The sequence below is a fragment of the Xenopus laevis genome, chromosome 2S (assembly GCF_017654675.1).
Source record: "Xenopus laevis strain J_2021 chromosome 2S, Xenopus_laevis_v10.1, whole genome shotgun sequence".
Classification (NCBI taxonomy): domain Eukaryota; kingdom Metazoa; phylum Chordata; class Amphibia; order Anura; family Pipidae; genus Xenopus; species Xenopus laevis.
The window spans coordinates 67,398,568-67,420,430 of NC_054374.1; the positions used below are offsets into that span (position 1 = coordinate 67,398,568).

The 21,863-nt window shown below is 41.7% G+C and overlaps 1 protein-coding gene across 2 annotated transcripts in view; it reads left to right on the forward strand.

The window, feature by feature from the left end:
• Positions 1 to 1,350: 1,350 nt before the first annotated feature.
• LOC108708921 (AT-rich interactive domain-containing protein 1A) overlaps positions 1,351 to 21,863 on the forward strand; it is a 43,319-nt gene continuing 22,806 nt past the window's right edge. The window contains exon 1 of one of the 2 annotated variants that reach the window (XM_041583911.1): positions 1,351 to 3,083. In XM_041583911.1, coding sequence (XP_041439845.1) covers positions 2,415 to 3,083 — 669 coding nt within the window. In that variant the 5' untranslated portion in view covers positions 1,351 to 2,414. The remainder of the gene's footprint in view (positions 3,084 to 21,863) is intronic. The other variant, XM_018248578.2, reaches the window with a different exon arrangement.

Genomic DNA, 21,863 nt, shown 5'->3' on the forward strand with positions numbered 1-21,863 from the left:
TATCTTAAGATGTAAAACGAGACACATCATGTATTATTTAGGGTTGCCACCTTTTCCGGAAAAAAATACCCGCCTTCCTATACTGTACATTTATCGTTTTTCCCTATCAATAACATTTGGAATCAGCCATCCTTTCTACCGGCCAGGCCTGTAAAATACCGGCCAATTGGTAATCCTAGTAATATTATGGCTGAAAAAAAAAAGATACATTTTACTCTCGAAACTTGATTTGTCCTAAAATGATTTTTTTAATATTGATGTAAACACCATGGATACACTAAAAAATAAAGGACAATATTCTAAGTATTGTAATCTTTGGGGGGCTGGTGATGTATTGTCTGCGTTACCAAAAAAACAAAATAAGCGGCAAATGTACTTCTTTATGCAAATGCCTTGCTGAAAATCTCAACATGAAGGTAACTTGTTTGTGATAATCTCTAGGTGGTGCTGTGTCCACTGCTTATGTGACATGTTAGTAGTGCTACCCACATTCTGCTGCTGCTGGGTATATGTAAACACACACAAAGTGCACGTGTATGGGGACACAAAGGGTAAATGTTTAATCAACACACTTGTGTGTGTGTATGTATATATGAATATAAAGTTACTGTTCTAGTACCTATGTCACGTATGTTCATAGCTGAACAAATTATCTATTTACAACGTGCAAAACTGTGTTGCTTGTATATAACTTGGTCTGGTTTCCTCCCTCCTTTGTCTCCAGCCTCATACCACCACCCCCACCATTTTACTTGGCCCGTCATCCATTGCGCGCGCCCCCTCCCTCCCAACCGCAAAGCATTATGGGCTACCATGGTCACAACAGGATCCTGAGTCTGGAGCTTGGATCCGGACTGAGGCTAGAAAACAAGCTGATAAAAAGCCCCCCTCCCCCATACCAGCGCTCCAGCCTATCCTTTGTGCTGCTCGCTGACTGAGCGGGTTGATGAGCTTGCATACTTGTAGAGAGAGGGAGGCCAGAGCACTATAGCGTGGGACTCATATGCGTATATGTAATGCACAATTTTAGGGATACGCATTACTTTTGATTGATGTGCAGTTAAGTGTGTGGAAACATAAAAAATATAGGCAGCCAGTACGTTTTGTTACCAGAATATTAGTTCGACAGTCGAATTCATGATCGTGTGTTCTGCGATCTAACCTAGCTAAAATCAAATTATAATGAGAGAAAGTAGAAATGCTACATATGGCCTATCGCAAAACGGCTTAGAATACAATTAGCATTGTAAAGCGCTATGACATGCCAAGTGCGGCACCAATGCCAGCCATGTTTACATGTATGCTAGTGTGTGACTATGTTACATGCGTGCGCACACACACGTGACCAGCACGTTGCATCTCAGCACAATGAGCTCAGTACCGGACGCACACGCCTCGTGACGTAGAAGCGCTGCGGGCAGGCCTTTTGACATCACGTGACGTTTAGCATTCAGCATCCCGCGCTCCGCCCTGGGTCTTACTGCCTGACCTCTCCTTGCAAGCCTATGGAAAACAAATGAGCTCCGGGTCATTCTCCCAGATCCGGGTCTTATTCTGACTGTCCTCTCGTTCTTTGTAAGCCTATGGGAGATAAAGGGTCTAGTCTGGCCCTTGGTTTTCTATGCGTTCAGTTAATTGATTCCACATTCCGGGCTTTACTATACTCATGGAACTGATCTTCCAGTCCATAATTCACTTCGGGTTTTATTATCTCACCCAACCCATATACACGACTTCCAGCTCCTGATTTTACTTCCTTCGGCGTTCAGCTCTGTGAGAAAAAAAATCCAATCTCCTGGTCTTGCAACCCCCTCCCTGTGTGAATGATTTAACTCCGGGCTTTGCTCCACTTGTCCTGATGCCTGGGATCTATCTCTGACCTAGCATATCCTTTTGATCCAGTCCCGGGTTTTTGATTGTACTATATTTGATTTGAGTGACAGCCACCCAGCTCCGGGTTGTACTCCAGTCCCCTAGCTTTATCTCCCCTTGTGCCCGGTCAATGTGATCCAGCTCCAGTTCCTGTCTGTATTCCAGTTCCGGGGGGGTTTGCAGCTTGTATCACGGTGTGAGTGATCCAGTACCCAGGCTTTACCCCCGGTCCATGTTATCTGGCCCAGTCCACGATTTTTTTTTCTGTGCCTCGACCCAGTGTAGGAAGCAGCTATCCCGGTTCCTAACGTGTGCTCCAGTGCCCGGGTCTTGCGGCCTGTACCACCCCCAGTCCCAGACTCCAGCTCCGCGCTTTGCGGCCTGTCCCTCCTCCTCCTCCTCTCTCGGTAAAATGGCCTCTCCTCCTACTCTCTACCGCCTCGTGTCCGACTAAGCGGATCCCCCCTCCCCTCCTGTCTGAACCAAACCCGACACCCCGGGAGGGGAGGCCTCCTCTATCCCCGTCCTTTTCTCTGTCCTCCATGGCCGCCCAGGTGGCCCCGGCCTCCGGCCCTAGTTTGGGGGGAACCCCGCCCGCTGCCGGCTCCGACCTAAAAAAGAGTCCCGGGGATCCCCCTCCTCCACCGAACGAGTCGCAGCAAGAGGCTCCGGTCACTGCTTCAAACGAAACGGACTCAACGGAAGCGTCCAATGGGACACGAGCAGTGCCGGCCTCTTCACACCAGGAGCCTGGGGATCCGCCTGCGGCCTCCTCCGCCTCATCCCACTCGCCTGGCGGGTTCGGCTTCTCTCCGTACCCGAGAGGCGTTTTTCAGCCCGGCCCTGGCTTGGACTATCCTCCTCCTACCGATGCCTATAACTCGTACCCGGCCTACCCTAACCGGGCCTACCCACCGGGCTACCCCCCGCCTCGCCCGCCAGTCTCCACAGGCAAGCCGCCGGCTCCGGCCTACGCTCCCCCTCCACCTCGATTCGGACCACCGCAACCAGCAGCTGCGACCCCTACACTCAACCAGTTGCTGACAGCGCCCAGCCCCGGGCGGGGATATCCGGTCTACCCGGGGGGAGACTACACGGATCAACACAAAGGAGCCGAAGGTTATACAGCCGGCTGGGCCGCGGGCCAAAGGGGAGTGCATCCCCCGGGCAGTCCGGGAAGCAGCGTTCAAGGACTGCCCAGGACACCGCAGGTAAAATTCTGTCGAGGGCACAAGCACATTGGGGTATTGGCCGGGTGTTAAGAATAGGACAAAAACTGGCACAAGTAGCAAAGTAGGGCATTGATAAGTGTCGTAAAAGAAGGCGGACGGGAACATCTTAGGCCCGAAATTGGTATCCATCCTACGGCTGTCCAACTCTTTGTAAACTAACTCCCAAATTCCCTGGCGAGGGTCTGCTAGTTGTACAACAGCATGAGGGCCGCATAATAGATATTGTCATGTTTCCATAAAAAAAAGTTTATATCTGGTATTTTTATTGTAAGGGCAGCGACAAGCGGTAACAATGTTAGACTTGCTTGGGGACAGTGATGTGAATACATGCGCGCGTGCTGGGGACCTACGGGGGTTGACCGATTGTGTGGAGGCAAATGTGCCCTGGCTGTAACTTCTCCACACTGCCCATCTCTGCTCCTGAAACTGGGGCTGTGCCATTGTGTGAGCTCGTTGTACCTCCTCTCATAAATACACCAATATACTTGCTTACAAATGGTGCTGAGGTGAAAGCTTTGTTACAGACTAGCTGGTATCTTTGTGCTAAGACTTGGGCCGAGGGACTTGATGACTGACACTTATTGGTGGACTCTCATACTTAAATGAGGGGAATTTTATGTGAGTGACGTGTAAATATACATAAAGAAACATTGCTGTTATTTTGGTAATTGTCTTGAGATGTTCCTTGAAGGCATTGGGTGAAGTAGGTCTCAGTATGTACATTAGGCACATTTTAGGAATAGTGTCTTCCTCTGTGCACTTTTGGAGACAACCAATCCATAATCTTCCATGATGGCTTGTACTTTGTCACTGAGGTTTATGCTGACTTCTCACACAGTGTTTGTGAAGATTCTCTTTCCTTCAGGTCATGGTATATCTGTAGAAATAAGTTGAAACAACTGGACTTGCTGTGTTTTTATTGTCCAGAAAAATACAGCAAGTCCAGTCGATTTGACTTATTTCTACAGATATTCTCACACAAAGCATCATCTTTATGTCAAGCTTTTGCATAACTAAACATCTGATTTTAAAAGAAAATTTTAGGGTAAAGACAGATGGGCAGATTCAGGGAGACTATTTGCCGGGTGTCAAATCGCCTCTTCTTCGGGGCGACACTCTTCCCGAACTGCCTTCCTGCCGGCTATAACGAAAAATCGCCAGCGGGATGGCACTCACGGCACTTTGTTTTCCGAAGTTTCCTCATGATGCAACTTCAGATAAAGAAGCACTGCAATTGCCTTCCCCTGGCAATTTTTCATTATATCCAGCGGGAAGGCAGTTTGGGGAGATTGTCGCCCAGAAGAAGCGATTTGTCGCCAGGGCAACTAATCTCCCCGAATCTGCCCATGTGTCCTTACCCTTAAGCGGAGTTATTAGATAGGATCCTGGGCTATATCTAAAGCCCATGCATGCAAGTGTTCCTTGACCCAGGTATCTAGTACTTTATAACTTCAGGTTAAAATGTACTTGAAGGGGTCGTTCCCCTTCCAAACACGTTTTTCCAATTGTTCGCCAGAAATAAAGACTCATTAATTTTATTTTTTACTGTTTTTTTCCAAAATTTAAGATTAAAGTTTAATGTCTCTGCTGTTTGAGTCTGCCATTTCAGTAATTCAGGTGCAGATTCTGAACTGTTACAATTTGTTACTTCGTTGATACATTTCCCAGCAGTATCTGTGGAGTATTGGCAACTATTGTATCAATTCTAACAGCTGCCTGTAATGAAACCCAGGCATTCAGCTCAGCAGGAAATAAGATAAGAAATGTATCAACTTAGAACAGTTTAGAGGGTCAATGACCTCCACTCCCAAAGCTGCTTTAGGGTCAGATTCGTGGAGATTTGTCAGATTCGTGGATTCACAGGCAGATTCGTGGAGGTTAGTCACCCGGCGACACATCTCCTTTTTTGGGGCGACTAATCTCCCCAAACTGCCTTCCCGCCTGCTAAAATGTAAAGGATGGCACTCTGAGCAATTCGTTTTCCGAAGTCTCCCGAAAGTATCCCGAAATTGCTTCACGAGGAGTGCAGTCCCGCCGACGATTTACATTTTAGCCGGCGGGAAGGCCAGGCAGGCGGTCTATGTAGATTTGTTGCAGGGTGCCTAATCTGATCTAATCTTTAAAAACTAAACTTGTTTCAAGATTAAGAAATCTCTAGAAAGATGTCTCTTTTAACCTCTATATAACTGAAAGATTGGCAGTGCATTATTTTCATTCCTAGATCTATGTACACAAGTGTGTTTTTGTAGAAAAAATAGTCCACGGTAGAACAGTCACCTGACAGATTTCTTGTTTTATTCACACATGGTGCAATTATTTTTCTCAATCTCGTATTTAAATTAGGATTTAATATTTGGTTAAATGCCATATCTTCCAATCTGATTTGTAAATGGACAATAAGGGCTAAAATAACTGAACATAATATGCATTTGTCCACATATACAAATTGAATGATTTATTGCATGCCTGGTTCATGTTTGTACAGTGGTATGGACATATACAGTAATGTTTTCACATGATCTGTGCAATTGTTTGTGCTCACTTTCAGTTGCAGACCTGAAGCTACAACTTCCATCCGCCATACCCATACACACCATTGGGTATATTTATCAAAAAGTGAAGTTGGAGATCACTACAGTCCTCTAGAGTGAAATATCTCCTCTCTCTATTAATTTCTATGGGATTTTGAAAGGCGTATTTATCAATGGGTGAATTTTCACCCTTTGATATATATGCCTTTAAAAATCCCATAGAAATTAATGGAGAGGTGCTATTTTAGCGGACTGTGGTTATCTCGAACTTCACTCTTTGATAAATATACCCCCATGAGTTGTAACATTTCCATAGCAAGTTTTTCATTATATAGAATTCACATTTGGTGGTAAAACCCTTAAAGGAGAACTAAACCCTAAAGTTAAAAAAAACCCTACCCTACATAGACCCCCCCCCCAGCCTAGCTGCTACCCCGGCCAAATGCCCCAAAGTCTTTACTTACCCCTCTGTGCAGATTCTGTCCAGCGGAGTTCAGGGCGCCATCTTCAGCTGCTTCGGTAACTTCAGAATTAGACCGGTGCTTCTGCAATTTTCGTGAGTTTCGGCGCATGCACAGTTGTCGCTAAAAAGGAAATTTCTCCAACTGCGCATGCGCCGATACACTGGTCCCGTTCTCCACTGGACAGAATCTGCATGGAGGTGTAAGTAAAGACTTGGTTGCATTTGCCCAGGGTAGCAGCTAGGCTAGGGGCGGAGGAGGCAGGGGGGTCTATGTAGGGTAGGGTTTTTTTTAACTTCACTGTTTAGTTCTTTAAATGTGCTGGCCCAATTGTTTTTTACATTAAGTAGTCAAGACTTTTATTGTCCATGCGCACGTGGACAGTTGTCCAGATACCGTTGTATGTTTGCCTTTTTTATTTTGCATCCAGGAACTGACTGAAGAACTGACTGCCAGCTCAGCAAAAGGCACATGTTTTTTAATTTTCTGCATGATTATTGCTTGTTTTAGGGGTGTTTTTATCAAAGTCTGAAATTCCAGCTCAACACATTTTAAAAACGTGCTCAATTTCTATTCATTTCTATTGCAGTTTTAGAATTGTATTTATTAGTAGGTGATGTTTATTATTCTGTTTTGTTTTGTTTTTTTTAGAACCATATTCTGCAGCGCTGTATACAAAGAACTTAAAGCATTACATACATAGCAACCTGTAACCAATATAAAAGGTGAAGTGGGCGCTGCCCAAAAGAGCTTACAGCATGCCCGATAGATGACTTTCCTCTGTTATGGTCATAATAACAGACAAGTAATTTAGAAACAAGAATCGCATGAAATCCTGTAATGCAGAAGTTTGTAAAAACAGAGAATAAATTAAGGGGCGTTAAAAAGTTTTTAACGTATATTAGTTGTAAAATTGGTGGAGTGAGTGCATAATACAAACATTGTCTGTGGCTAATACAAAACAGACCATGCCAAAAATTTGCATTAAACATCGAGTGTTGTCAAATAACCACCTCCAGGGCCGGAACTAGGGGTAGACAGAGCAGGCACGTGCCTAGGGCGCAAAGCTGGAAGGGCGCCAGGCACGTAACTCCTCTGTCGCTTACCCCAAGTCCGGTTCCCCTTTCTGCCCGTTTCTTCACGCTTTATGCGCTTCTGCGCGCGAACTTCACGCATGCGCACTATATTGCAAATGCGCGCAATGTATTTTAACATGTTGCACAAATTGACCAATAAGCTGCCATCATGGCTTTTAGCATGTATCCAAAATGGCTGTATTTGTTTGTTTAGGTGATAACTTATACAATTATTCCTAAAATTTATTACCCATGAGCCACATTCAAATCTTAAGAGTTGGGGAGCAACATGGGCATGAAAAATGTTCCTAGTGGTGGCAAAAAATGGCAACCAAAACTTTCCTCCAAACCATAAATTCAAAAAAAGGCATCTGCTTATTGTTGGGAAAGGTGTTGGTGAGCAACATGTTGCTACCAAGCATCTTCCCTTAAAGGTATGCACTAGTGCGTGCACACACATTTTGAGGCCAGAACAAGCAACACATTGTGGTGTGCACAAAGAATTTTGCGTGGAAGCCCAAAAGTTTTTATTTATTCTGACCTGAGAACAGTGTTTTTAAAATGTGAACACAATCTTTTTCCACACACATCCAAGAAAGAGTTAGAGGGAACATTGATCCCTAGTCACTGGTTGGGGACCACTGCCTTAATGTCTGTTCATTATATAGGTGGTTCTAATTTAAGTTTTTGGAAATGCTTTAAGATTAAAGATTGGGACTGGCACCTAGAAAAAGGTACTAGGGGTAGTGTGGTAGAGCAGTATTTAATTCCAGTAGAACAATGCCGCAGCTATGGGATTTATGTCTGTAGTTAGGATAATAATCTGACTAAATTGGGTTCGCTTTTACTGAAGAACATGTGCTAAATGAGTATATAAGTAATTATATAAATTTTTTATTCTCATTTATATTGCATCAAGATATTCTGTGTTTGCAGCCATTACAAATTATTTGCATTTGTCCATATCCCATTCAGAATGCAACAGTTCTGATTTTTTATAAGTAGTATGTGACTAGTTGTACATGACATAAATCTTTTTTTAAAATTATTATTACTAATTTTATCTTTGAACCCGTTCCAAAATGTGGCTCGTCCATAGCCTTATGCAGGGTGGTAGAGAGTGATTTACTTTGTTTGGAGTCTGTTGGAGATGTATATCCATCATGAATACTCCTTTTGTCCTGCTCTTAAAACTTTAAAATTGGAACAATTGCTTCACATATGGTTGTGCAAACAAGTTTTTCCCCTATGCACAATTCAGGAACAGGTATGGGATCCATTATCCTAAAACCCATTCTCCAGAATGCTCTGAATTATGAAACTTCTGAATTAGTGTCTCCATAATAGTCAACCCACATTTTTAAAAATGATTTCCTTTTTCTCTGTAATAATAAAACGGTACCTTGTACTTGATCCAACTAAGATAATTATTCCTTATTGGAAGCAAAACCAGCCTATTGCGTTTATTATATGTTTACACGATTTTCTAGACTTAAGGCAGGGGTGCCCAAACTTTTTGCAGTGAGGGCCAGATTTGGTGAGGTGAAAATGTGTGGGGGCCGACCAGCCCGACATTCTTTGAACCATTATCATTAAATTACAGGAATCAAGTAATCGTAGCAATATTGGGGCACATTGGTAAAATGATCTGCAACCTGGTCTATACTGCTGTCTGTGTGCTGAAGGTGTTAGCAATAGACACTGGAACGTAGTGACGCCATACTTCTTTAGTTTACTGTACTGGCATGTCCGTACGTCTATTGACACCTTGAGCCCTAAAGAAGAATGTGAGAGCGGCGCGTCTCTATAGACCAAGTGGCAGATCAATTCACTAATGTGCCCAAATATTTTTGCTATAGGATTCCTGATCGTACTGTGCTGGGGGGCCTCATTATTATTAATTTTATGATGGAGGCTGAGGGCCGCTGAAAATTTGAAAATGGGCCGCAATTGTCCCCCGGGCTGCAGTTTGGACATGCCTTGCGTAAGGTATGACGGTCCAACCTACGGAAAGATCAGTTATCCAGAAAACCCCAGGTCCAATACCTGTACACATCTGCTCTGGTTGGCATTCAAATATGTGACTTATATTTTCAAGTGTACACATGAGAAATAATCCTAAAAGGTTGCCAGTTGCTGAAAATGGGTAGGTAACGCTTAAGTGGATGTACTTTTCCTCTAACTCACATTAAATTAAAGGACAAGGAAAACCATTTCTTCAAGAAGTTGGCATATTATTTACCCCTTGATCTACTAGATAGCTAGGTTTATTTTTACAAATAGAGCGCCCATTACTTGCTTTGCCACTGTTTTTCTTACTTTCAACTTGGTCAAAGCCACCATCTTCACAGAGCCTACATAACCAACATGGGTGACAGGTATGCCTTTATATAAACCCTGATTTATGTTTACATTTGAAATTAACTTTTAGTATGCTGTAGAGTGATATTTTGAGACAATTTGAAATTGGCTTTTATTTGTGGTTTTTGTTATTTAGCTTTTTATACAGCAGCTCTCCAGTTTGTAGTTTCAGCAATCCAGTTTCTAGGGTCCAAATTACCCAAGCAACCATGCATTTATTTGAATAATAGACTGGAATATGAACAGGAGAGGTGTGAATTTAAAGATGAGTAATAAAAAGTAACAATACATTAGTAGCCTTACACAGCATTTGTTTTGTAGATGCAGGCCAGAGACCCCCCTTTTTGAAAGCTGAAAAGAGTCAGAAGGCAATTTGAAAAACTATAAATAATTAAGACCAATTGAAAAGATGCATAGAATTAGGCATTTTATAACATACTAAAAGTTAACTTAAAGATGAGCCACCAATTTAAGTGTAGTGGTGGAGGGACATATATATTTGCTGTTTCATTCCTGGTATTTAATTTGTTCTCCAAAATAGCATATTTTTTACCCTTTACTTTTTGTTCCTTGTTTGTGCACACTCATCAGTAATATACGTTTACAGACCTGATGCTTGGAAATGGAAGCATTTATTTTTGTTTTGTTATTGTGGGCAAGTGTTGGGCCTCAATGGCCATATTTGACACCGTGCTTCTGGGGTTGTGGCCCATATGCATCATTATACCACTTACATTATACATTTCCATTGGATTTTATACCATTTTTTTAAACCCATTTCTCACAATTTACTCAAGCTTTTGTATTGTAATTCCTCCATTTGTCTGCATGTATAAATGTTGCTTGGATCATCAATTTCTTGGCCTGCATTTGAATACAGGCTGTGAAGCATCCATGTCTGGGATTGGCTACTGTGCATACTTAAGGTGGCCATAGATGCACAGATAATATCGTACAAAACAAATTTTTGTACAATATTCGACGCATGTATGGTGGGAAAAGAGCCGACCGATATCAGCAGAAGACTTTGATATCGGTCAGCACAGAAAGTTTTGATTGGGTGCCTTTGGAGGCACCCAAACATCGGCCATTGTTAGTGCTGAATTGTCAGATACAGGTAGAATTCTATTGTTTCTACCTGTATAACTGGCAATTCAGCTCTACTGAAAGAACGATCTTTCTTGGAAAGTTCGCAATGTTATGTCTACGGCCACCTTTTCTATAGTCTTTTCTATAGATTTTCTCCCAGCAATGACACATTTTTTTTTTTTTTTAATGGAAAATTGATTTCCGTACTAGTGATATGCGTGTCGGTTTTTTCCCAACACGCCCGATATCTGCCCTCTCTCCACCCGAGCCTATCTTGGACCAGCGCCGACCCGCCCTGCTGATGACATCACAAAAGGGGCAGGGTGAGCAGGCGCGCTTCTATAAAAATTGAAGTCGGAAGCATGCATTGTAAGGTCGCGGGTGGGGAGAGCAGGCAGAAGAGCCCACAACCCAGAAAGGGGGGTGCGAGGTCGGCCAAACTATCGGGTATTGGGCCGGCCCGCACATCACTAGTCTTTACTAATTTATTTCTAGAATTTTATTGCAATTACAATTTTGCAAACAGGAGTATGTATTTTATGATGCACTTTGCTCATATAGGTTGTATTACATGTACCTATGCACATTCATCGTTTAACTTTCATGAGCAGGGTGAACTTTAAGTGAATGCAGTGCTATGATAGTATACTGGTTTAAAAAGGGATGACGTTTCAGGGGAGGATGCAAGGGGTGGCAATTTGGCATTTAATTGTCAATTTCCTTTTCATGATTGCGCCTCTTACTATCACACATAAGGGGCTTGTGTAATGGTAAGGTGCAAGGTTTGCTGTTTTTACCTTTAGCAACCAGTTAGGTATTTCCTAGTCAACTGTGTTAAAGCAAACGTCTTATTGGTTGCTATGGGTTACTGCTCTGGATCAAACTTTGTGCATTTTAGTATATGTGGGGAGAAGCTTGTCCGCTGTTGTTTGAATTAATTTTTGTTCTATGGTAATCGGGGCTTTTGAAGGATGTGAGGATAGTGTTTTGCTAAAGGTCTGTATCAGTGTGAGTGACCACTTTTAGCCAAGGCACTTTAGGTTTCTTGTGAGGTAGTACATAGGGGACCATCTTGGGCTTGTGAATACTTATGGGGATGGTGTTTAAACGAACAGCAACACCAAAAATTAGTCTTTTTGAAGTAATTAAAATATAATGTATTGCTGCTCTGCATTGGTAAGCGCTGTGTGTTTACTTCAGGTAGAATACTATAGTTTATATAAACAAGCTCCTGTGCAGCCATTCAAAGCTGTAAAAGAATAAAAGGTGCAGGTTTACATAACGGATAACAGATAAGCTCTGCTATAATAAATTTTAGCAGTATTTCAGAAGCAAGCACATCAATTTTACCAGTGCAGGGCACCAGAACATCATATTGTAATTACTTAAAAATGCTCTGTTTGCTTCAGAAACACTACTATAGTTTATATAAACAAGCTGCTGTGTAGCAATGGTGGAAATTGAAAAAAGGCTATATGGCACAGGTGAAATAGTGGATAACAGATAATACTATTATGTTCTACAGAGCTTATCTGCTATATGCTGTGTAACCATTGCCTTTTCTCTTTTGAATGGCTGCCGCCATTGCTACACAGCAGCTTATTTATATAAACAATAGTAGTGTTTCTGAAGCAAACACACCAGGTTTACCAGTGCAGGGCAATACTGCATAAATATTTTTATTGCTTTAATTTTTTGTTACTGTTGCTTTAAATGCACTTTGGAAGAATATAGCCATGATTTATGTATGGGTAAAGGGGTTTTTAGCTTGTGTTGGATCTCTGCATTACAGTTGGTGTGATTGCTATAAACGATTACATACTTAAAGTGATACTGACACTAAAAAATTAGTATTCAAAATATTAATATACAGCAAAAGTTGCCTGTAGCTCATGTTCACTGATAGGGCTGCTTTTGTAAGTAATTGTTACTTGAAGTTCCTAAACCTGATTGTTTTGCCTGTCCCTTCTCAACCTGTCAGAGTTTCTAATGCGTAAAGGACCGCTGAAGCTCAAATATTGCAGCCCCCTCAGAAAGGAACATGGGGGATCAGATGAGTAATGTAAAAGTATCTATAAATACTTTTATGGCAAAATTATAAATAGCATGCAAAGACAATATTATGATAGATGTAAAAAAAAGTTTAATTTCTGGTGTCAGTATCTTTAATGCAATGATTCCCTATCCTACTGAGACATCTCTTGTTGCTATATAGGTTTATAGACCAAAAACAGATCCCAGTAAATTATGCCTCTTGACATTTTCTTCAACTCAAATATGGTGGTGGTAGGTTAAGATTTGTTAGCCCACCAAAAAGTACATGAAATGGAAGTGTTTGCATTTTTGGTTTTAAATTTTCTTTTCAGGTAACAAATTGGGGTTTGAAGGTTTCAACATTGGAGGCAATTGCAATCTGATATTCTGTGGGTGCATGTGGTTGGAATGTCAGGCTTTTTAGTGCTCAAAGTTTTGAGAGAGAATTTATTTTGGGAGACAGAAGTAATCGAGAGATCTGCAAATGAGGGTTTTAGGTTTTTTCTTCATGTTTGTGTCTCTGTAGTACTCAACTGTATGGAAATGTATGGATAACGACTCCCAGACTTATGCTACTGGTGGACAGAGGCTTATTTGGCCTGTGGAAAAATGCAGGCTGAGAATCTGCCCCTGCACCGCTGATTTTTCTCCCTTGCCTGCATCTGGACTATTATGTTGGCCCAGGTGCAGGCACATGTAGTGGATTTCGGCATCAAAACATGGGAAGGAAGATGGCGATAGGCAGTTTGGGGATATTGGTCGCCATGAAGAGGCGATTTGTCGCCGATTTGCCCTGACCATTAAGGATGGTGGCAGACAGGGAAATTAGTTGCTCATCGACAAATCTGCTCAACTTGCCATGCCACTGGCAACAATACAAATCGCCGACAGGATGGCATAAAAAACGCTAAGGATTTCTGAAGTTGTCCAAAGTTTCCCCATGAGGCATGCCATCTTGCCGGCTATTGGCAAGAGCTAGGCTACCTAAACCTGGAGGGAGCTCCCGGCATGAGCGGCCATGTTGGGGCACACACATGCACATAATAAGCTAGTGTCGCAACTTGTGCATTATGCCCATGTTTGTGAAGTCAGTGGGGCTCATTTATCAACACTGGGCAAATTTGTCCATGGGCAGTTACCTATAGCAACCAATCAGTGATTAGCTTTTTGAAACCAGCTGCAAGCAGAACAATGAATGCAGCAATTTGATTGGTTACCATGGGTTACTGCCCATGGGCAAATTTGCCCAGTGTTGATAAATGACCCCCAGTGTTTTTGCAAGCACTCTTGACGGATATGGCCGCTTGCACTGGGATCTCCCTCCCGGTGCGAGGGGCAATTTAAAATAAAAAATAAACTTACCACCCCCCACCAACCAGAGTGCCAGCTCTATTAGTCCACACCTTTAGTTGGGGATAATATTTTTGCCCAACAGGTGGCCTTTAAACTACAATGACTGCCCCCATGGCTACGCAGTAGCCTATTACATGAACTATATTAGTCCTTCTAAAGCAAACTTTTACCAATGCATAGCAACAGTAAATTATATTTATTATACAAATAAGGGATCCATCATGCGGAAAACAGTTATCCAGAAAGTTCAGAATTATAGAAAGGCCATCTCCCATAGACTCCATTTTATCCACATTAAAAAAAAAAAAAAAAATTTGCTTTTTCTCTAAAACCGTAACTTGTACTTGATCCAAACTAAGATATAGTTTATGTATGGTAAACAAGCTGCTGTTTAGCAATGACAGAAATTGAAAAAAGGCTATATGGTACAGGATAAATAGTGGATAACCGATAACATTATGTTCTACAGAGCTTATCTGCTATCTGCTGTGTTGTTTGAGACTTTTCTCCATAGAATAGCTGCCCCCGTGGCTACATAGCAGCTTATTTATATAAACAATAGTAATGTTTTCTGAAGCGCAAACAGCAGTTTTACCAGTGCAAGAGAACACTGCATTATATTTTTATTACTTTAATACAATTTAATTTCTTTGATGTTGCTGTTCCATAACAAGGAGAGTTAAGCTAGATGGGTACACCTGAAACTAAAGCACTTCCACATATTGTATATCCATTGTCACTGGAGTGGGTGAATTTTAAGTGTGCATTTTCTGCCCTATATTTGCCCCATCCTGAATTATTATCTGCTGTAGAGAATGCATAGTACCATTACCTTGTAGGGTATGGATTCTGGCTAGGGCTGTACTTTTACATAGAATCATTGCAATAACTCTGCAGTGTAGCCAAATGCTTTGTTCTACACACTTGCTGGCATTAAACCTCTGTTTTCATGACCCCTGTCTGAAGACCCTGTGAAGCAAAATATTTAGTGTTGTCTGTCTTGGTATGGGTGTTAAAGGAGAACTAAACCTTAAAAATTAATATGGATAATGCCCTAGTCCCTAATGTTTCAGCTTCTCAATAGCAGCAATGATCCAGGACTTCAAACTTGTCACATGGGGTCACCATCTTGGAAAGTGTCTGCGACACTTACATGCTCAGTGGGCTCTGAGCAGCTGTTGAGAAGCTAAGCTTAGAGGTCGTCACAAATTATCCTGCAGAAAATGGTTTGTCTGTAATATAAGTTGATGCTGCAGGGCTGATTATTAAATTCTGATGCTAGTTGCACTGGCTTCTGTGCTGCCATGTAGTGATTATCATATTAATTACTAATCAGCCTTATATTGTGACATTTATATTCTGTGTACTGTATAGTGTGTGTGTGAGTGGGTCCCTAAGCTCAGTAAGGGACAGCAGCACAGAACATGGGCAGTGAATCAGCAGAAAAGATGATGGGGAGCTACTGGGGCATCTTTGGAGACACAGATCTTTACGGCTAAAGGGCTGTGGTTGCCTTAGGCTGGCACAGAAGCCCAAAATATTGCAGAGAACAGCTGGGAAAAAAAAAAGTCCAAGATTTTCCAAGCTATTCTTGGTGCCACAATGACTGTTCGGTGAAATGAAGTACAGGTATCGGACCAGGGGTTTACTGGATAACAGATCTTTCCATACTTTGGATCTTCATACCTTAAGGGTAAGGCCACACTGGGCGTTTTGGGGAGATTTGGACGCCTGGCGACTAATCGCCTCGTCTTTGCGGCAACCAATCTCCCCAAAAACACCTTCCCTCACTCTGTGCTGACTAAAATTAAAAATTGCTGGCGCTAATCACACGCGGCGGTTTGGTTTCCAAAGTTGCCTCACAAGGAAACTTCAGGCGAATTCGGAAAACGAATTGCCACTTGTGATTTTTCATTTTAGCCGGCGCATAGTGAGGGAAGGCGTTTGAGGAGATTTGGTCGCCGCAAAGACGAGGCGATTAGTCGCCAGGTGACCAAATTTTCCCAAAACGCCCAGTGTGGCCTTACCCTAAATCTACTAGAAAATTGTGTAAACATTAAATAAACCAAATAGGCTTGTTTTGCCTCCAATAAGGATTAATTATATCTTGGTACAAGCGCCTGTTTTATTATTACAACAGAAAACTGAAATCAATTTAAAAAAAAATATATAAAAAAAAATCTGTATTATTTGATCGTTTATGGGAGACTACCTTTCCGTAACTCGTAGCTTTTTGGATAACAAGTTTCTGGATAATGGATCCTGTACATTTTCTTCAGCCTATTTCAAGCTGCTGAAAATTCGATATTGATAAGGATCGCATACGAAGGATATGTATGTTAAACCTCATTGAAAGGTGCCAAAAGTTTTTTTTTTTTTTTTTTCCAGCTTCATGAAATTCTAGTAGGACTGTTTCACCTAGCAGCTGGCATTTATTAATTTTCCTGTTCAGCGTGTTAGTGCTGATGCTCTTCTGCAGTGCTTTACGAGATTTAACATCAGTCTCTGCCCCAGAGGAGCTTACAATTTAAGGTTCTTAACACATTCAACAATGTTTATTTGGCTTGTATGTTTTTGGGAGTGTGAAAAGAAACTACCTGGCGGAAACTTGCGAATACACAGGGAGAACATACAAACTTTTGCAGTTAGTGCCCTGGCTAACGTTAAACTTGGGACCCCAGCATTACAGTGGTGTGATCCCACTGTGCCTCCTATATTCTAAGACCATTTGTAATTGTTTTCATATTATGTATTTGAACCAAAATTACTTGTGTTCTGTGTAGCCATAGGCACAGTCGTTCAAAGCTGAAAAAGGAGAAAAAGGCAGAGGATACAGAGCAGAAAACAGATAAGCTGTGTAGAATACAATGGGATTCTTCAGAACATATCTATTTAATTTGTGTTCACATTAATCGCTCACGGGCGCCATCTTCAGGTGCTCTAATTCCCTTCGGCTATTTACTAATTGTTCCTGCACATGTGCAGTAGACGCGTATAGCAAGGAGCTCCAACTGCGCATGCGTGAAAATGGCGGTCCTTTAGCAAATGTGTTGTGACATAACGAAGATGGCACCCATGAGCTACACTGTGCTACTCTGCATGGGGTGGTCTTTGCAACTTTCTGCAACACTTTTTATAAATAGTGGACTATGCAGGGAGAAAGCGGGGAGGTGAATCGGGTGCTATAAGATGAGGGGGGTTTAGTTCTCCTTTAAGTGGCCATATGTCTGCACATTTACCACAAAACAAAACTCACTAGATAGTGGGGAACACCTTCAAGGAAAACCCCAATAAGAACAAAAACCCTACCGACTACCCTAGGTAGCTGCCCCCCCCAACAGTTTTCTCCTTTAATGCTAGGGGATTTTATCTGTGGTGGTTAATACCAACATCTAATGAATGTCAGCAATCCCTAAATGGTTTCTTTGCTTTCCTCTACTGATAATATTAATGTGCACAAACTATAAGGCCAGTGACACATGGTGCTGTTTGTTGCCTGTCATTTGCGGCGGTAAAAAAACGCCAGAAAATACCCTGCAATAGAAAATTGAGAAAAGGGAAAAAAGCAGTTATTTTAAAGAAAAACTATACCTCCAAAATAAATACTAAAGCAACAGATCGTTTATATCAAATTAAGTGGCATATTAAAGAATCTCACCAAACTGAAATGTATTTAAGTACAGTAAATATTGCCCTTTTACATCTCTTGTCTTGAACCACCATTTTATGATGGTCTCTGTGCTGCCTCAGATCACCTGACCAGAAATACTACAACTCTAACTGTAGCTGGAAGAATTGTGGAAGCCAAAGAGAGAATTCTGTCTGTTAATTGGCTCATGTGACCTACCTTTTTTGTTATGTTTGTGTGCACCGTGAATTCTACAATCCCAGTGGGTGGCCCTTATTTTTTTTAAAATGGCAATTTTCTATTTATGATTACCCAATGACACATAATGCTAAAAGTAAATTATTATTGAAATTGTTTATTTACATAACGCAGAGTTTTAAGTTTAATATATTTTTATAGAGACCTAAATTGTTCGGTGGGTGGTATAGTTTTTCCTTTTACATAAAAAAAAAAAAAAATTAAAAGAAAAGCAAATGACATCAGATTGGGATAAGGTAAGATATCACAAAGTGAGATTGGTGGGGCACCATATAATTGTGGACAGCATTTCAATTATAAGCAATATGAAGAGTAAAATGGCAAGTAAAAAAAGTGTAGCTGCTGTTGACTTGGCAGATTAACAGAATAAATTAAAACATAAAAGAAAGTGGGGCAAATCCGTCAAATAATCGTGAGGTTAGTGGGCACCCAACAATTATGCATCAAATGATTTTTTCGTCAGAAATTGGTCAGAAAATCGTCAGGTTAGAAGATTTGTCGTTCACAGTAAAATCTATCCATTGTCCATTTCTTTACTGGGCCAAGCAGGCAGCTACCCACAGTTTTCCTATTTTCAACTAGAGTAGGCTATATCGCTTGTTATAGTCGCTTTGTTGATGGACAAATCGTACAATGTCTGTCCGGCACTCTGACCTCTAAGTACAGCATTAAAAACCTTTTGTATCAAAGATGTCTACACTCTGTAACTGCACCTTTAGGGTAAGGCCACACAAGGCGATTCGGATTTTGTCATTGTAGCCTATAGGGAAAAACGCTGAGGCAGTTCGGGGAGGTAGTCGCTCATAAGACGAGGTGATTAGTCGCCAGGCGACAATCTCCCCGAATCTCCTCGTGTGGACTAGCCCTTATGCTTGTGAGTATCTTGATGTGTATTTAATCACTCCACCTAGTGCACTCTATACATTTTGTAGTAACATCTGGGAATAGGACAAAGGCCTTTTAACCTCATATTTATGGATTCTGGTCTTTGTTAGCATGATTTATCTGATAAAGTAGTCCCATGTTACTGAAGTTAAGACTTCCTCTGCATTGAATCTGCTCACTGGCCTTGGTCCCCAGGCTGGTGCTTCTCTTTTCTGAAAAGTAGGGTGCTATGCTTTACCTATATTCCCATTGTTTGCTCCATTTTTCAAGAGTCCGTAGAACCCTGATTTTTACATACCCAGAATAGATGGAATTTTTTTCCCCCATACAGACTGGTAGTGTTTTTTTTTAAAAATTTATTTATTTATTTTATCTCCCTTCCCTGACAAATTCCGGTTTCCCACCCCCTCCTTGGAAACGTAAAAATGGTTTTACTGTGTATATACATGTTGGGTGTCTACAGGTGAATCTCGTTCACTTTGAATGTGGGTGACTGTCAGGGGGAATGGTGCATGCTGACTGCTCCCTGATAAATATTTTTTTTTTTCGTATTTTGTGGTAAAACTGTGTCGTTTAGCAGGCACCTGGTTTCAGGCTGACCACTCAATGATCCAGGAGAATTCTGAACTGTTACAATTTGCTACATTTAGGGTCAGGCCACACAAACAGATTCGGGGAGATTAGTCGCCCTCAGCGACAAATCTCCTCTTCTTTGGGGCAACAATCTCCCAGAACTGCCTTTCCCTCTGCCGGCTAAAATGAAAATCACCTGCGGCAATGCATGTCCGGTGCTTCGTTTTCCGAAGTTTCCTCGTGAGGCAATTTCAGGTGACTTCGCAAAACGAAGCGCCGCGTGTACATTGCCGCAGGTGATTTCCATTTTAGCCGGCTGAGGGAAGGGGGAAGACTGTTCGGGAAGATTGTCGCCACAAAAAAGGAGTGACTAATCTCCCCGAATCTGCTCGTGTGACTTGACCCTTAGTTGATACATTTCTCAGTAGTATCTGTGGAATATTAGCAACTATTGTATCAATCCTAAAGGTGGGCATACACGGGCAGATTAAAGCTGCCAATATTGGTCATTTAGACCGAATCGGCAGCTTATCTGCCGGTGTGTGGGCCCTCCCGACCCGTTATGAGGCCAAAAATAGGGCAGATATAGATCGATGAAGTTTGATTTTTTTTTTTCTGTGATCCAGGACCGTATCGGCTAATTGATGCGGTCCTGCGACCTGTCTGCTCCCAGGGCCGAACGTTCAAATTCACCCAGCCGTTTGTGGGCATATCGGGTTAAGATCCGCTCATTTTGCGGCCTCTCCAAACGAGCGGATCTACTAGTGTGTGGCCACTTTTACAGCTGCCTTTAATGAAACTCAGGGATTCTGCTCAGCAGGGACAAAGATGACAAATGTATCAACTAAATGTATCTATTTAAGAGTCAGTGACCCCCCCCCAGGTTGCTTTAGAAGGTAAATATAAAAGTTTTCACTTCAATATTAGAAAAACGGTCACAAATAAAAAACCAAAAGTAATTGGGAAAAGTCTTTATGGTGAACAATCTGAAACCAAATGAACTAAAAAAAAAAGTGTATAGCGGTGAACACATTTTTAAACTGTGTTAGTAGTAAAGTGTAATACTGGCATGATGTGCTTTTGGACACAGATCTCCTCTTCTGTCCTCCGTAATGTTTCTCACACAAGTATTCTGGGATTAATCTCCACCCTCTTGCCAGCTTTGCAGTCATGCAAATTAGCCATGTGGCCAATTCTCAAGGCCAGAGTCCGCTGCCCCTCCTGTTTTATCTGCAGTGACTGAGGGTGGGTTGGTTAGGTGTGGCCAACTCAGGAAGGGAAATCGAGAAAGGCTGTTACTTTTCCTCCTTCCCCCCCCCCATAATGTCCCCAGAGCACAGATCCTGTCATTCATTGCCTGCCAGCACTTCACACCAGACAGCCGACTTTTGGCTGCGCTTCAGATGGGTGTACAGCTGGGACCTGTTACACTTCGGCTGCTTGCCTTTCCAGATATAAATAGCTCTCACTGACTGCCTTCATGAGCCTAATTCCAGAGGTAACAAGCAGGTTAATTACTGTGGGAACAGGTAATGTCTGATTAGTCATCATTCCAACACCTTGACCATAACCTCCTACCTTGTTAAGGGACTCCATTTTCAGAATATACTTTTTTAATAGTATGTGCCATAATCATAAATAGAAAATTGCCATTTAAAAAAAAAAAAAAAAGACAGCCCCCTGGGATCGTACGATTCACGGTGCCCACAAACATACCAAACAAACTATACATGTTAGGTCACATGAGCCAATTAACAGACAGAGATCTGTCTTTTGCTTTCTCACTTCTTCCTGTTAGAGTTGTAGTATTTCTGGTCAGGTGATCTCTGAGGCAGCACACAGACCATCTCTCACAGTTCAAGGCAAGAAATGTAAAAGGACAATATTTACTTAAATGTATATTTTCAGTTTCATAAGGTTCTTTAATATGCCACTTAATTTGATATAGACTTTCTGTTGCTCAAGTATTCATTTTTTCGGTACAGTTTTCCTTTAAGCAGATGCTTTTTTCTGAAGAGTATGGCATATGTATTATACAGCAGAACAATACATTAATTGCACAAACAGGGATCATTACGATAATAAATACAGATAAATGTCAGACAGTAGGAAAGTGTTCCATGCTCTGCTCTGCAGTTTACAATCTAAGTGGAAGGGTAAGTTAGACACAAATAGTAGAATATTAAGTGCTTGACACTGCAATATAAGTGTCATTTGTGTGCTGTGTGGTATTGGGAAGCTGGAGCTGTGTGTTGTCACCTCCAGTGTCCTCTTAAACCCTTTACTTTGAATGACTATTTTTACAAACCCTTGCTAGCTATTGAGCATACTTTTCTTCAGTAAAATGGTGCTGGGGATAAATTCAAAGGACATTTTTGCTATTTTACTGTAAATGGCTTTGAGGATGTGTGCCATTGTGGATTTTGCTGAGGAGACAAAAATACCTTTACTGTTGGAGAATATGCCCAGATTCCATAATTGTGCTGTTAGGCTTGTTTGTTTTTATGTCA